At 38.9% G+C, this 14822-nt stretch overlaps 1 protein-coding gene across 3 annotated transcripts in view; it reads right to left on the reverse strand.

The window, feature by feature from the left end:
• Positions 1 to 14822, reverse strand: part of CACNB2 (calcium voltage-gated channel auxiliary subunit beta 2) — a 111462-nt gene that overhangs the window by 10444 nt on the left and 86196 nt on the right. For all 3 annotated transcript variants that reach the window (XM_059480570.1, XM_059480578.1, XM_059480566.1), the window contains exons 10-12: positions 4165 to 4316; positions 3321 to 3416; positions 1881 to 2066 (exon numbers count right to left, since the gene is read on the reverse strand). In XM_059480570.1, the coding sequence (XP_059336553.1) occupies positions 1881 to 2066; positions 3321 to 3416; positions 4165 to 4316 (434 nt within the window). The remainder of the gene's footprint in view (positions 1 to 1880; positions 2067 to 3320; positions 3417 to 4164; positions 4317 to 14822) is intronic.

The following is a 14822-nucleotide window of genomic DNA, read 5'->3' on the forward strand; positions in this document are numbered from 1 at the left end:
ACAGACCCAATCTGTGCTAAGGAAATGACAAGCTCAGGTTTGAGATGTCAGCTGAAGATGTATTGTAGGAAAATGAAATCAAAGGAACAGAAAACTTTTATGTTCAATAAGGGATCCCTGTTGATTCACACTGCTGTACTAGTAGAGCTACAAACAAACTTTGAAACTGCAAATACATCCTCATTTTTAGTCCTTAAAATAAAAATCTGTTAGTTTGTAAGCAGACAGCACAGCATTCAGAAAAGTGTTATTAAAACTCTGCATAGTTCCTCCAGAGAATGTGGTTAATAGAATATGTGAGCTATAAATCCACACTCAAAATGCATGAAAACACTTGAGCAAAATAATTTAGAAGTTTACAAAGCAAAGAAAGTTTATCTAGCAAGGCTGCACACAACAATACTGAATTTCATACTCAGAAATTCTTCCAGCTCACAATTTTTTCAAGGTGTTTCAGCTCTGAGGACAGAAAAAAAGGCAGAAATGAGCTATAGCTTACAGTTTCTTTTCCTGCAACTGTATCTGAAAGCAAGGGAAGGAGATACCCTTCAAGATGGCTAAAGAAATTTTTCTTGTTAAAGAACAAACCTGTCAAGTCTGTGGTTTTCTAATGGGGAATAAATTATTTGACACAAAAACTTGTTTTGCAAAACCATTAAAAAAGAGCACAACTATTTGCATTTTAACTTGGGTGCAGATGCATTGTTTTCCTTTGATTTTCTAAAAGGAAGTGTTTTTCTTAGCCAAAGTTATGAATTATAACTTGCATATGTATGTAATTTATGGGCATATATTGAACTTACGTAGAAATTTAATGTAGTAAGCCTTTATTTGATCTGGGACAGATCTATTTTATCCCCCTCTGTGTACTTCTCAGCCTCAAGGAGTCACTCACTACTTCTAATGAAGGAGTGAAGTAGTTTAAACACTTCATTTCATATCATGCAACACATACCCAAAGGACAGCATCTCCTTATGCTGAACACCTCAATAAAATGATACAAACCAGAAGTCAAAGGAGAAGAGAGGGGACATAATATGCCCATATCAACAGGCACATCATTGCAGAGGCAGGAATAAAGCCTGCTTTTGCCAGCTCACTGGAGAGTGTGCTCACTGTTCAGAACACAGAGCCTCTCTCAAGGTCTTTCTGCACAATGTGGGACTTGGATTTGACATAAGAGTTTGGCTTCAAGGAAGTCTACTTTTCACAGCAATGGCCAGTAAATAAAAGAAAAAACGAAACACTGGAAGGGCCACTTTGACCTTGAGTCTTTACTAATACAGTCAGTAATCCTCAACCTCTACAACTCTACAGCCTGTGGGAAGATTGGCACAGATTTCTCTCAGACATTTGTGGATCTGCCCTGTACATAACCCAGTTTGTCATGCAGGGCCTCTGGGGCCAGGATTTGCCTATTAGCCACAGTGTGCCCATCAGTCAGGAAGCTACCAGCGGCTGGAAATGTGCACAGTCTTAGTCTAGTTTTATTTCTCTGATTGGATTACACATGGCCAGCTATAAAAATGCTTGTGGCTGGTACACATATTACTGGCACAGCAGTGTCCTGGGCACAATAAAACCTGAAGTATTCAATTTCACATCAGCATATGTTTTCAGTCAGGCCAGCTTAGTCCTTGGAATCAAAACCAGCCCAGTCAACACACAAACACATGCTACGATGAATACAATAGCAATAACAGTAACGTGCTTGCATTTGCCTTTTATACTGAAGATGGGTGAATATCTGCTGAAAAAGCTTTCAATCTACCAATAACAGGAAAACATATTCAGCATATTCTAGTATCAGCCTAACTCTGTGCTTTGGAAGGAGAAGAAATTGACAGAAGAAAAAGAAGAGATGGCATAAGAACTGTACCTGTAAATTAATATTTGGACCCGGGCTAATCGGAAGAGTGGCTGTTGCAAGTGTGCGAGTGAGAAGCTGGTTAGGAGGATTGCTGCTAGGTGGATGTGTGGCCTTCCAGTAGGCTTCCAGATAGTCAGCAAGGTGCTCACAAGCATCTTCAAGCTGGTTCTCATCAAGAATTACATCAAACATTTCCTGATAAAGAAAAGGTTTTAGTGAGAATGATCACCAGGTAAAGGGAGATCAGCTCGAGACACTGATCATGCTTTCCAATAATCTAAAAATTAACCACATCTTTAGTGCTTGTATTAAGACATTTTACCTTTTTTTCTTTTTTTCTGAATGCAGTTGATACAAAAGATGGTAATCATAACTAGGACTAATATTACACTTCCTAAAGCAAGGGCTTGTGACTTCCACATAGTAATGCACAAACAGTCAAAGAAGACAGGAAGAAGTAGCTTGAACAAATTGTAAATATACAGAAAGAAGGGATAAATATTAACTTTTAAAAAAATGGGATGGCAAGAAAGGGATTCAGTCCCTTTGTAGAATAACTAAGAGAAAACTAAGGTAAACTAAGACCAATAACTAACAACCATAAGAATACAGATCATTCAGTTTCCAAGTGTCATACAAATATTAGCTAAGAGATTAGTGACACAGTCTAATTTTAGTCTCCTAAAGTTAGGAGGTGAGTTTTATCCATTTCCTCCCTGGTCAGGGAGCAGAAGGCAGCTTTGAGGGCCTGTGCAGGTCTCCAGCATTCTTCACTGACTTCCTGGGGACCTAAGCATTGCTTAACTGAGATGCTTGAACTTAAAAGATGAAGACATTCCCTTCACTCAGCTCCGTAACTATGGCAAATTATATCTGCAACTGAACTGTACTCCCATCTTCTGGTTCCCTACCATACTCTTGGCAGCTGAGTGTGCAGGCAGCAATGCATGCCAGGTTTAAAACACAGTTAGGGTGCCATCACCTCCACTTTATAGGTGGAAATTGAGAGAATTTGCTTCAGTGCACATCTGAAGAAGAACTGCAGAGCTGTCAGCTGAGCAGTACCACTCAGCTCTTTGGCAAAACCCTGACCAAGAACATTAGCAGTGGTGGGCCATGCTGACAGATGCCCCAGAGGAGCTCTAAACTACCAGAGATAAAGGACAGTCACTAAGAGGGCTCATTTTTCAACCAATAATCCCCTAAAACTTAGCAAGCAAAGGAGATGTTCAGTTTACTGAAGCACTGACTGTACCAGCACACAGCTGTGGCTAGAACTCTTTTTCCCTTGCACCCTAAAGCTGAGCCCTGAGACCTCGGGAGGTGATGCAAAAAGCAATAGTTAAACATGGCCAGAAGAGGGCAAACATCCCGAAATTATGTAATTAACCTCGTGCTTGAAAAGAAAGGCACCTTTCAGAGACAAGATATAAATTAACAGTAACTCACAGGAGGACACTGTGCCAGTTTATCAGCTGCTACCATCTGAACATTAAGGTGTTTGGCCTGAGATTTTCCTCGAGATTTTATCAACCTCTGTAAAACCTGTGAAAAATAAGACATTAAAAAAAGTGAGCAGACTCAGACTTAATATACATGTATAACCACTTAAAATGTTTACATTTGAAACTGCTCACATGAGCAGAGCAAATTCTTCATTTGCTGGCTTCAAGAACATTTCCTGTGTTCCCTCATCCAGGATGTGTTAATTTTCATTTACATACAAATATCTCCTTTCCTTTAAAAGCACTAAAAAGTTCCACTCCTGCCTCTTTTCTGCTGCTTCTGGTTTTGTTTTATTTCTAAGTTGAATTTTTTCAATTGATCTCCTAAGTGCTCTTTTCACAAATTCATCTTTCTCTTTCAAATGCCTCTTCACAAAGTCTGTGCATTTTTTTACACACACTGAAAGAGTATATTATCAGATATTAAAATTTAGCAATCAGTCTGATACTCATTCAGTGAAAATCATTCTTTCATTTCCACATTATTTTGATTTAACAAACCATGAGCACTACTTATGTGGTTGATACTGAAACTGCAATTCCAACTAAAAAACTCATTGGAGCTACATCATCTTTTCCAAAATAGGTTTTGGCTAACACTAGAGCTCAGATACTTTTTTGATTATTAATGGTTTGCTATCCAAAGAGAAGCAATGATAATCTATAGCTCTGAACCTAAATGAGGACATGTGAATATTTGCATTTAAGGCAAAAAAAAACCTCAAAAAAACCCCCAAAAAAACCAACCAGAAAAACAGAAAGAACATGAAGGTATCTAAAATATTTACCTTAGGAGAAGAAATCTTTACGTATACTATAATGGGAGCCAGAGAGGTTTTGCTCAGCTGAGCTGGGTGATTAATGGTATCAGCATCAAGCACTACCAACTGCAGTGTCCTGGCCAATTCAAAGATCCGTTCAATTTCACTTTGAACTTCAGCTGCAAAGCAGAAAATTAGAGTTAGAGCAAATACTAAGAGGTGATTAGCTTTAAGGAATGTGACAATATAGCAGACCGGTGTGTTGCTCCTCCTCTGGCTGCAGGAGTTGCTGATACCCGTGCCCATCCCTGGCACAGCAGGGTAATGAATGCAGCGTTAATGAGGGCGTTTCACCCCCGCTTTGCTGCCCCTGCAGGCACTGCCTGCCTCCCTGCCTCACCCATTCCTGCTATTCCAGGCTCCAGAGATACTGATAACACCTTCTGACATGACCCCAGACCATGTATATAAGAAAAAGGGGTACAACTGCTTGCTGTTCAAACGCCAATATGCCAAAAACCTGCTACATATAAATAATATTAACTCAGATTTCGCTCTTACCCAGTAACCAGCTTGCTCAAGCTGGAGTGCCTGAGATAGGCTTTAGGAAGTACTGATTACTGTACCAGCAGAAACCACTGTTTTCCCATTTACTTCAACTTATCAAAGCTTTGGAAAACAGGTTTTCCATACTGGCCTCAGTATGGTACCATGTTAAAAATTTGTCTATTATGTGTAAAACACTTTTATAAGAGAAAATAACTGAATAATCCACGTAATGCTATGGTATCCTCCTAACAATCCCAGAAGCTGTGGAAAGCTGATTTTCCCAGAGAAAATAATCTTTTCTTCTGATAGTCATGCTCCCAGCTCGTCGGCACCCTGACTGGCAGTACTTTCCAGGGCAAACCTCTCCAAGACAGATGGGCTGCATCCGCTTCACAAGTGGTGTAGAAATTGTCTTCATTCCCCAGTGAAACAAAACTACATCTTATAATAGCAAAATCATCTTTAAAATGAAATCACATTTTCCTGCTCAGATCTTGCTATTGGCTGATTTCACAGAGGAATTAGAGAAGCTGGGTGATTTATGCAAGTCTATAAAGAAAGTCATTGGGCCAGATAAGATTAATTCATACAGGTTTCCCTTTAAAGGTTGTGCATGCTTCATGAACCAAAACCAGATTAGATATCTAGCCCATTCAAAGAAAATGTTAGAAGATAACCAACAGAGACTTAAAGGTCATGAAGAGGTACCAAAAATTTAATAGAGAGTTTCTTAAAATTACATTATCGGCCTTTGAGATATTATGCTGGCAAAAGCTTAACTTTTGCTTGAAAACACAACCTACCTGATCTGGCTAGAGAGGGAGTTTTCTACATTAAATGGTCTCTTTCAAGAGATATGATGAGATTGATTTTTTCTATTTTAGAATAACAATTGAATAAATCAGATACTATAAAAAGGTTGCAAAATTTCCAAGAGAGAGCAAGGTGTCCCAGCTATTACTTTGGTTTCAAATTAATAGGTGACTGCTATGGTTATTTTATAAACAAAATAACATCTAAATGGTCATCAGAAAATCTATATATGATATCCTTTATTGGAGGAGGTGGAGTTTAGTTTGGATTAATTAGAGATCACTTGCCACTGTTTGTGATTATCTGCAGATCTGGGTGAGCACATGCAATCAGTCTTTCACAGCAGTGAACATTGTGAGATGTGCACTGTGTGGTGTGGAAAACATTGATGCATGCTCTGCTGCTGGTCAATAAAAGCACTGTGGTCCCACTGCTGTCTGAATTAGGACCACATTTTTAAGACAGAACTTCTGATGGGTCTTGCCACATTCACAATTACATTTTCTACAACTTTGTTGCATAGAGATACTGCTGAAATCACTGAATACCACTGTCTCAGAGTTTTAGTAGAAGATAGTCAATAATCTATCAAATGACAATTAGAATAAACATATCAGAGATAATTTGTCTCGCTGTTCTGTTGATGAGTTTAGATGGCTTTCCTGCAATTTCAAACCAGGCTCAACACTTCAGTCACTATAACAATATTAGTTAATGTATCATTTTAAGACCAGTCCAGACTGCTAAAAAACTCTTGTTCAAGACAATTTATAACCAGTAAAATCTGTCTCTATGCCATTGTATTATAATTTGGTCTGAGGAAGCAGTATGTTCTACATTGCTTGCAGCACTTTTCTGTCAGTAGAGAACACATCTCTGTGGACTAGATTTCCTGCTATACTTTTTGAAACACCTCTGCCAGGGCAGAATTTATCTCAGGGTATGTTCTATTGTGAAACACTCCCAGGGCAATAACTGCAGGTAACTATGGTCCTGTGAACCAATCATTTCCACCTAAGCCTGAAGATGAAGAAAGATCTTTTTTGTCAATTAAAATGTATTTCAGCACCTACTTTTCTTAACTTCAGTATAAGACAAAAGTTCAATGAACTCCACTGCATGACTGGTGAACTAATACATGTGCCTCTACCTCTTCAGTCAGGAATGGATGGGGAAAATGCCACAGGCATGGCTGAAGAGGTCCTGATCTCCTGTTCCTTAGAGCACTTCTTCAGCTTCTGGAAAAACTTTCACTTTGCTTGAAATCTTCTTTGAATTCCAACTTTGCAAGACTGTTGCAATTACTTACATAATATTAGCTTCACTTTTTAGATGACAAAGGCTTTATCCACTGCTACTGCTTTGGTTTTCATTTTTCTTTAGAAATATCTCAAAACCCAAATTCTCTACCTGCAAAAACTCCTTCTCAACAAGACATTCAACACGAATAATCTCTCAGACTTTTGCCCAAATTAAGCAAATAACTCAAAAAGTCATGTGGGGATAGTAACACAAATGTCACTGCTAGTTAAAATAGGGAGCTGAGAACAGTGACAGTAGGGTATCTTCAAAGCAGCACAGTAATAGCTCTACAATTTTTCCACCTCCATGAATACCATCTATTTATAATAAGGTCCCCTCTTATGTACTGGAGAGGCATAAGAGTGAAGTTAAAACACTGAACTCCAATAAATTGTATTTGCCAATCATAATGAGAGGGATAAAAATAATTAGAATTACTGTGACAATCATCATGAAATGCTGACAGCTCAGCTACAATACTCAAACCCAGAAATCAGCTACCAAATTTTAAAGTGACCCTTACAATCTATTTCATATGGTCTCCTTGGTAACCAGAAAGTGAACATGTTTTAAATGACAGGAGCACTCAGCTATTTATTCCATACAATAAGGAGTCAGCTCTAAGAAACAGTAAGTACACATCTCCCAGACAACTTTGAACACAGCACATTTAAACTCACTTCCAAATATTAATTATCAACATCACTACTGTGCCTTGAATAGAAAATCACTGCAATGAGAGGACAAGTAAATCACTTATCCCATTATGGGCACAGACAAGTATTCTTTACACCAGCTGGACCTCACAAGTGAATTCCAGGAAAAAATCTTTTCCCAGTTCACTACAATAATCTCATCTAAAACACAGGCAAAGATACAACAACACTTTGTCAATTCACTACCAACACGATGAACTGTGGTGGAACTTAGGGTCACTTATGTAATGCCATGGCACAGGAGCATTCTCTGTGGCACACAGCTGGAGAAGCACAACCCTGCTGCAAACCTGGGCTCATCCACAGCAGCCAGGAGCCACCAGGACACAGCGTGACACAGCAGGGGCTACCCCAGCAATTTGTTTCAGCAAGACCCTGATGAAATAGCAGTTCCGTGAGAAGAACAAGATGCAAAATGGACACACATGTGGCCCAAGTGAAACACAAAATACTGCTTAGAGGCAGCAAAGAAATTTTGATCTTTGCAAGGAGCATTCACATACTCTCAACTGAGCACAGTAGGACTTTTATAGCCTGTTAAATTTGACCTTGTCTCCTGTCTGTGGTTTCTGTGGCTCTGTTTTGTTCATTGAAACAGATAGGTAAATTATGATTTAAACTGCAACAGGCACAGAAACAAATCATGTTCTTTTAAACAAGGCTGCTGATATTACAGATGTATGGAATGAAAAGAACACAACTCTGTCAATGTATGCAATACAAAATGATTAGCAACACCTTACGCAAATGGCTTTGAAATAATTTTATAAATTAAGGAGAATAGCTATCAGTAGTTGTAATTTTCTATGCTAATTCTTTTATACAAGCATGGTTACTTAAAAATAATTAACCACTAAACTCCATGACTATAACTAAAGTAATGAGAAGTTTAAGGCAACCTCACAATTTACATAACAAAGGTGAAAGAAAAAAAATGTAATTTTTATTCCAGTGCCTTAAAATCACCTAGAAGGGCTTGCATCAAAAAAGGTGCTAAAGCAAATATCTGAAATCCAAGAAAATAAAAAAAAAAACTAGGAAGTGAGAATTATTGAGCTGTGCTCGCACAAGTCTCTAATGAGAACAAAATCATGAGCTTGACTGACAGAATTAAAATTTTAAATTTTAATTTGTGAGTATGTCTCTAATGAGAACAAAATCATGGTCTTGACTGACAGAATTAAAATTTTAAATTTTAATTTGTGAGTATGTGTGCGTGTACACATGCTTCATATTGAGTGAAAAATCACCAGTGTCTCCATGGGGTCCTGCTGTAAACACAGAATTCAGGCCACAGCAGGCTGCCCTGGCTGCTCCAGGGATCTGTGCTCCCTGGAAACAAGGCAATGAGGCTGAGATGCTACCAGGGTGATCCAATAAGCTACAAGGGGTTTGAGCACAGCTGAGCAAGCTAAGAAGAAGCCCCACAGAAGTGTTTGGCCTCTTTCTTTTCATCTTCCTCTTTCCACCCCTCAAGCAGCAATGCTGCTCTGGGCAGGTGGAGAGCAAACAGGCTTGGGATGGGCAGTCTCCATTGCTTCCCCAGGCAGGGAGGTTCTGTCCCAGTCTCCAGGCAGGATTGCATGACCCAACTCACACTGTGGGGTGTCCCAGTGCTGGGGAGCTGAATGCTTTGTGCCTCTGCTCCTGCATATCCAGCTAAGAAGGAAAAAATCTTGAAAAGCATAAGCCATAGGGAATAAATGCTTTAGCTTAGTCCTCAGGCAACTGGTCTAAAGATGCCTGGATTACAGGTGTTTTAATCAAATGTCTAACCTAAAAGTAGTTTTGTGAATATACTTAAGATTTCCCTGGTCTCCACCAAATACCTTAGCCACTAGCTTGTTACGTAAAAAGGGGAGGGTGGGAGTGGGAGGATGACAATATTTTCCAGGAAAAGTGTCTGCATGTGTTACTCATGCCTAACAGATGGGGCTCCTGCAAGGGATAAGGCAGAAAGGAGAGAAGCATGTCTGCTGCTCTGCCTGGAGCTCTGTCTGGGCTCTGCTGAAGGGGAGCTGTGGGGTGAGGCTGCAGGAATGCAGGGTTTTCCTCCTCCTGCCTGCTGAGGCTCAGTTTAGGCAGAATTCAGATGGCTTTTAATGTACACACACGTCCAAGTGGTATTGACAGAAACAATGTCATGTTTGGAAACCTCAACAAAACCAAGATCTATTTATAATGGACTAACATCTCCTGAAATGCAGCACTGTAATTATGTGAAAATATAAAACAGATAGTGTCATTTAAAAATACTAAATGGCACATAAAAATGTCTACTTCCTGCCTCATTTCTCTGGGCTAGCAAAACAATAGCATTCATGGAATGATGCTTCTTATGCCAAGTTTAAACTGGAAGTAAATTTTAATGGCCTGTGAATGGAAAAGATCGAAAGCAGCAGACTGCAGCAGTAACACAAGTGGCTGAGCACTGCACAAGGGTGCACTGAAATGACTGTGCCAGGAAGAACACAGCAGCTCCAGAAGGTGCCATGCAGCAGCACAGCACTGCTCCTATCATCAGGCTCCCTCACACTCCATTAAGGAGTAATTGTAATAGGAAAACTGAGCAAAGAAGCAATCTAACATTTATTTTTTCCAGGGGGGTCAGAACCCAGGACATCCCTCTGGCAGTCCTGAGCAGCCAGGACCCTGCCAGGGGGCTCAGAGACCCTGGCACAGAGCACAGGATGCCTGTGCTTTGATTATGACCCATGGAGCAAGTTACCTTAGATGAAGATCTGCAGGCCACAACAGTTAAGGAGAATAATAGTGAATTTATCATGGGGTGGAAAAGTAGACTTTGGGGTTTTCTAGAATGGGGGTTCAGGGGACAAGATGGAGGGATCTGGGTGTGTCCAGCCTTTCTCCTTCTTCTTCTTGGCCTCCATCTTCTGGGTAATGTTGGCACTTTTAGATTGATTTAGAGAAGAAGCTCATTGTCTAACACAGATGATAGGTATTGGAAAGTAATTGTAAATATTGTATATGTAGTTTTTAGTATAAAAAGATAACACCACCCTGGGGACAGGCAGAGTGCCCCAGACTGTCTTGCTGGGAGGACCTCGGCTGGACAGGAGAAAGAATTTTATAGATAAGATACAATAAACAACCTTGAGACCGAGAAATGAAGAGCTCTGACTCCTTCTTCGAGCACCAGGCTGGGAAAAGAGACTTTTTAATGCTTCTCAGGGTCACAGTGACCAGCTAGAGACCCCGAGACAGGGGATCAAGCAAGTGTCTCTGCACAGATCAGAACTGACACCATCATGTCAGGCTGGCAATAACTTGGGTATTTTGCATGATGCCTCATCACCCAGAGCAGTGCTATAGGCTTTTACAGATCTAGTCCATACATAGGCACCAAGTAAGCATTCCCTTGGTCTGTTGTTTTTTTCAGAACAAACATAAATAAAAATGTTCAGCCTTTCTCACAGACAGGACGTGGAACTACTCCATCCTTGGCTATTCAACCCCTCCTGCTGATGGTGTGCCACTCACAAAACATTTGCGTATTCACTGAGTGGGAGAGATTCTGACTCTGCAGCCTGATGCTCAGAGTGGGAGGCAAAACACATGGATCCCAGTTCCTTCTCCAGGGAAAGTTTAATTATTATGCAAAGTGCGTAAGGCTCAGCAGGACCAACCAACAGGCATCCTAAAGGTGCTCACAGCCCTGGCATGGTGATGGGAATGGTGAGTCCATGCCTCTACTAGCAGAGAACAGAACTGACTTTGCATTCAGACTCCTTTGCATTCTGGTTGAACAATGCAAACTTTTAATCTTGAATAAAATGGGGACACAGACTGCTGAACTTTAATCAGTTCCACCAGCCCAGGACAAAGAAAAAGGCTCAATCAATTCAACCTACAGTGTGAATAGCTTTAAGGGAAGAAAACTGTACTCCTAAACAAACAGCTAACTAGCTAAAAATATTTTATTCACCTATTCAAGTATCCTGTCTATTACAAAGATATCCATAACCTTAGAAATTATTCTAACACATTGCTGCACTATTTTTCGAGCACATGTTTTGTTTCAATGTAATTATCAATCACACATATTTCTGCATAGTATCATGAGAAAATATAAGAACAGGTTGCTAAGAGTTATTTCTAATCTCCAGAAATCAAGATTTTTTATCCCCCATATACCCTCTGAAAACACTCAGAAAATTTCATTCAAATGCTTTGCCTGTACTGTATCAAACCTATTTGAAAGCTGAAATATTGGAAAGTCAGTAACAAACTTCTAATACAGAACTACCTAAAGAATTCATTAGGGAAACTCTGACATTAGATGTTAAGGAAATCAAGGCTGTTCCAGCAGGATAAAACAGTATTTTGGGACATGTGAGACTGATAAATTGCAACAGGTTCACTAAATTCATGCTACTCTTTCTCCATTTGTGGGCAAAAAGAAGTATAGCTACATCCTCACGAAAACCCAAAAGCTCTTAGCTGCTATTTTACTGCATTCTGGTTCAAGGCAGGTTCAGGTTTACCAGGTTAACATATTTAACACTTGAGTGTGAGAGATATGGACATTTGTCACAGCTATCTTGAACATAAAATTATAAAGGGACAATCAGGATTTTCCATAACACATTGAACATCTCCTTTATTTTCTTTGAACTATATTTCTTTGAACTCTGAGACTTTGGGAAGGAAATGCACTCTTGGTTAAGTCCAAATTTTGCATTCCTTTTCCTTGGCCTCTGTAAGCAATGAAGGCTTTTTATGAGGCCTACCTAGCACTCTCGTAAATTTAACTTTGATTTATGGTTGAGGAAGCCTTTACTTGAAATTTACCCTACAGCACAACTGTCATTAAATTACCAGACATGGAAAATACATAGTGCTATCATGTATGTATAAAATATACAGTATGTCTGTATGTGTATATATACACACATATGTATATATTTAACAAATAAATTGTTACCATAGTTTCAAGTATTCTATTGCCTTCTCACACAAATATCAAGGAAAAAAACCCCACAAGGCTGAAATCTGCACAGCTAATCCACAACTATCTCTTTGAGCATTTATATTTCATTTTCAGAAGACAAAACTTCATGGAATTAACCTAATGATGTGAATGGAAGCTCTATTCACTTTTTAGGGACAGCCTTCCAAAAGTGGGTGCTCAATTGCACATGCAAAGTGGGTGCATGTAATGCCTGACAGGTTACTGCATATGCACATGGAAAGCAAATAAACACTTCCAGGCACGTGATGGCAATCAATTTACCATAAAGACAATGACACATTTTACATCCATGGTCACATGTCTGTGTTAGGACAGGCAGATTAGGTGCACACATCTCAGAAATGCACAATGGGATACCTAATCTGTGGTGTTTACTTGTCAATGTCAACTTTATTTTTAGAATTACTTGAAAATAAATAAGGAAAACCAGCAAGGTTTTCTAAAAGAAAGACTTAGCAACACAGTACAGGATCAGCTTTTGTCTGTCAGTGAGCCAGATGCAAGAAACACACGGTGGTTCTGTCAGGTACAATAAAGCACTGAACACAAAACAGCAGGAAAAGTAATTTGCAAGCTTGTATACATACCTAAAACATCTGGAAAGGGAGAGCATTAATGAAGCAAAGAATGGAAAAAGCCAACACAATCAGGTTTTGTACAAAGCATACAGCATGAGGTAAGGTTATAACAAGTATAACATACACAGAAAAAGGTTTGGGCTCTTTTGACAAAGAAATGCAGCAGAAGCACAAAGCTGGTTCAGTTTCTGCAAATGGCATGTGTCCATATAAAGAATTAACTAAGCCAATTGGGGCTGATTTTCAAATGAATAAGGTTCAACCACGTACTGTACATTGTTGGAGAAAAAATCTGTACAAAATTACAGATTTCTTCTAGGCTTTTAAAGAAATTTGCCCTTTCCCTCCATTTAGTTCTAACATCTCACGTGTTAAAACATGTAACAATATTGACAAGCAAACATTTCCCTTTACATCAAAGCAAGCTTAATTAGAGAGTATCCAGTTTCAAACTGGGACAGAGAGGAAAAAGATTGTACTATCCACCTAAATCTTCATGAACCAGACACTATTTTAACAAGTTCTTGAGAACATTTTTGTACTAAATATTCAGTGGCAGCATTGGTTTCCAATAAGTCAAATCCCAAGCCTATTTTTAACTGATTCCATTACAAAAGCAAACTGTCAGTCGATAGGTGTGTGTAGCATTATAAGCTGAGAGAGACTCCTTTATAATCCTGTAAATCCAGTTCTTCGTGGCTATTCCTATTTCTGATTATCACATTGTAAGTGTATGTCTCTTTGAAATTAATTCTGGTTTGTCTATTAAATCATTCCAAAGCATGGTGCTCACTTCACTGTTTTCAGTGCTATGTACAACAATGCAGACCTGTATTGGGTGATAAGGTAAGAGTTCTCAAAAAGAGGTACATTTATTTTCCAGAGAAAAGTATTTGGTATTAATATATCAAGCACAGAACCATTTTACTAACTTAATTAATTAATGGAACACTTATTAAAATAATAAAAAAACAATAAAATATTTTCAGAAGTCTAAGAAATAGCCTTCTCTGCTGCAGTTACAACTGGTGCTCACAAACGTGACCATAAGTGAGGGGTAGATCAGTGGCCTGGCTGCATGAGGTACCACTACACAAAGTTTGATGAGTAAAAAAATAGCTTTTCCTTGGGTCTGGTAGGAAGAAGGGATTTGGATTAACAAAAAGCAGTTCTGCGGAGCTATATTTGCTATATATATATATATATATATATATATATACACATCTAAAATATATATATAGCAAATATGTACATATTTATTTGCATAAAGGCATTTTTAAGTTGTACCAGATACAGGAATAAACCACGTAGATCTCGGTCCACGTGCCAATGACTGTTCAAGGAGGAGAGAGAGGAGAGCAACTCATCTCCCCACATCTCATAGTTGCCAGGAAGTAATTTCAGAGCAAACCAAAACAAACAAAAACAAATATTGTTTTTCCTTAACAAGAACAAAAATTTTTTGTGATAAATACCAGTTTTAAATAACTAGGCCAGAACTAAGTCATTGTAGATAGTCTGGACAAAAACAAACAAACAAAACAAAACAAAATAAAAAACCAGCACAAATTTAGAATTTAGTATTTGCTGAAATTCTAGGGTTTTTTTCTTCCCCCCCTCAGTGATTTGGGAAAAATACCCTAGTAATTTTCATTTTATAGAAGGGAAAATGTAGGCAGAGAAAAACATCATTTTCCAGGACTCTGAGCAGACCTGCAGCAGATACTAGAAAAG

This window comes from Ammospiza nelsoni, chromosome 1 (assembly GCF_027579445.1).
Source record: "Ammospiza nelsoni isolate bAmmNel1 chromosome 1, bAmmNel1.pri, whole genome shotgun sequence".
NCBI classification, from domain to species: Eukaryota; Metazoa; Chordata; class Aves; order Passeriformes; family Passerellidae; genus Ammospiza; species Ammospiza nelsoni.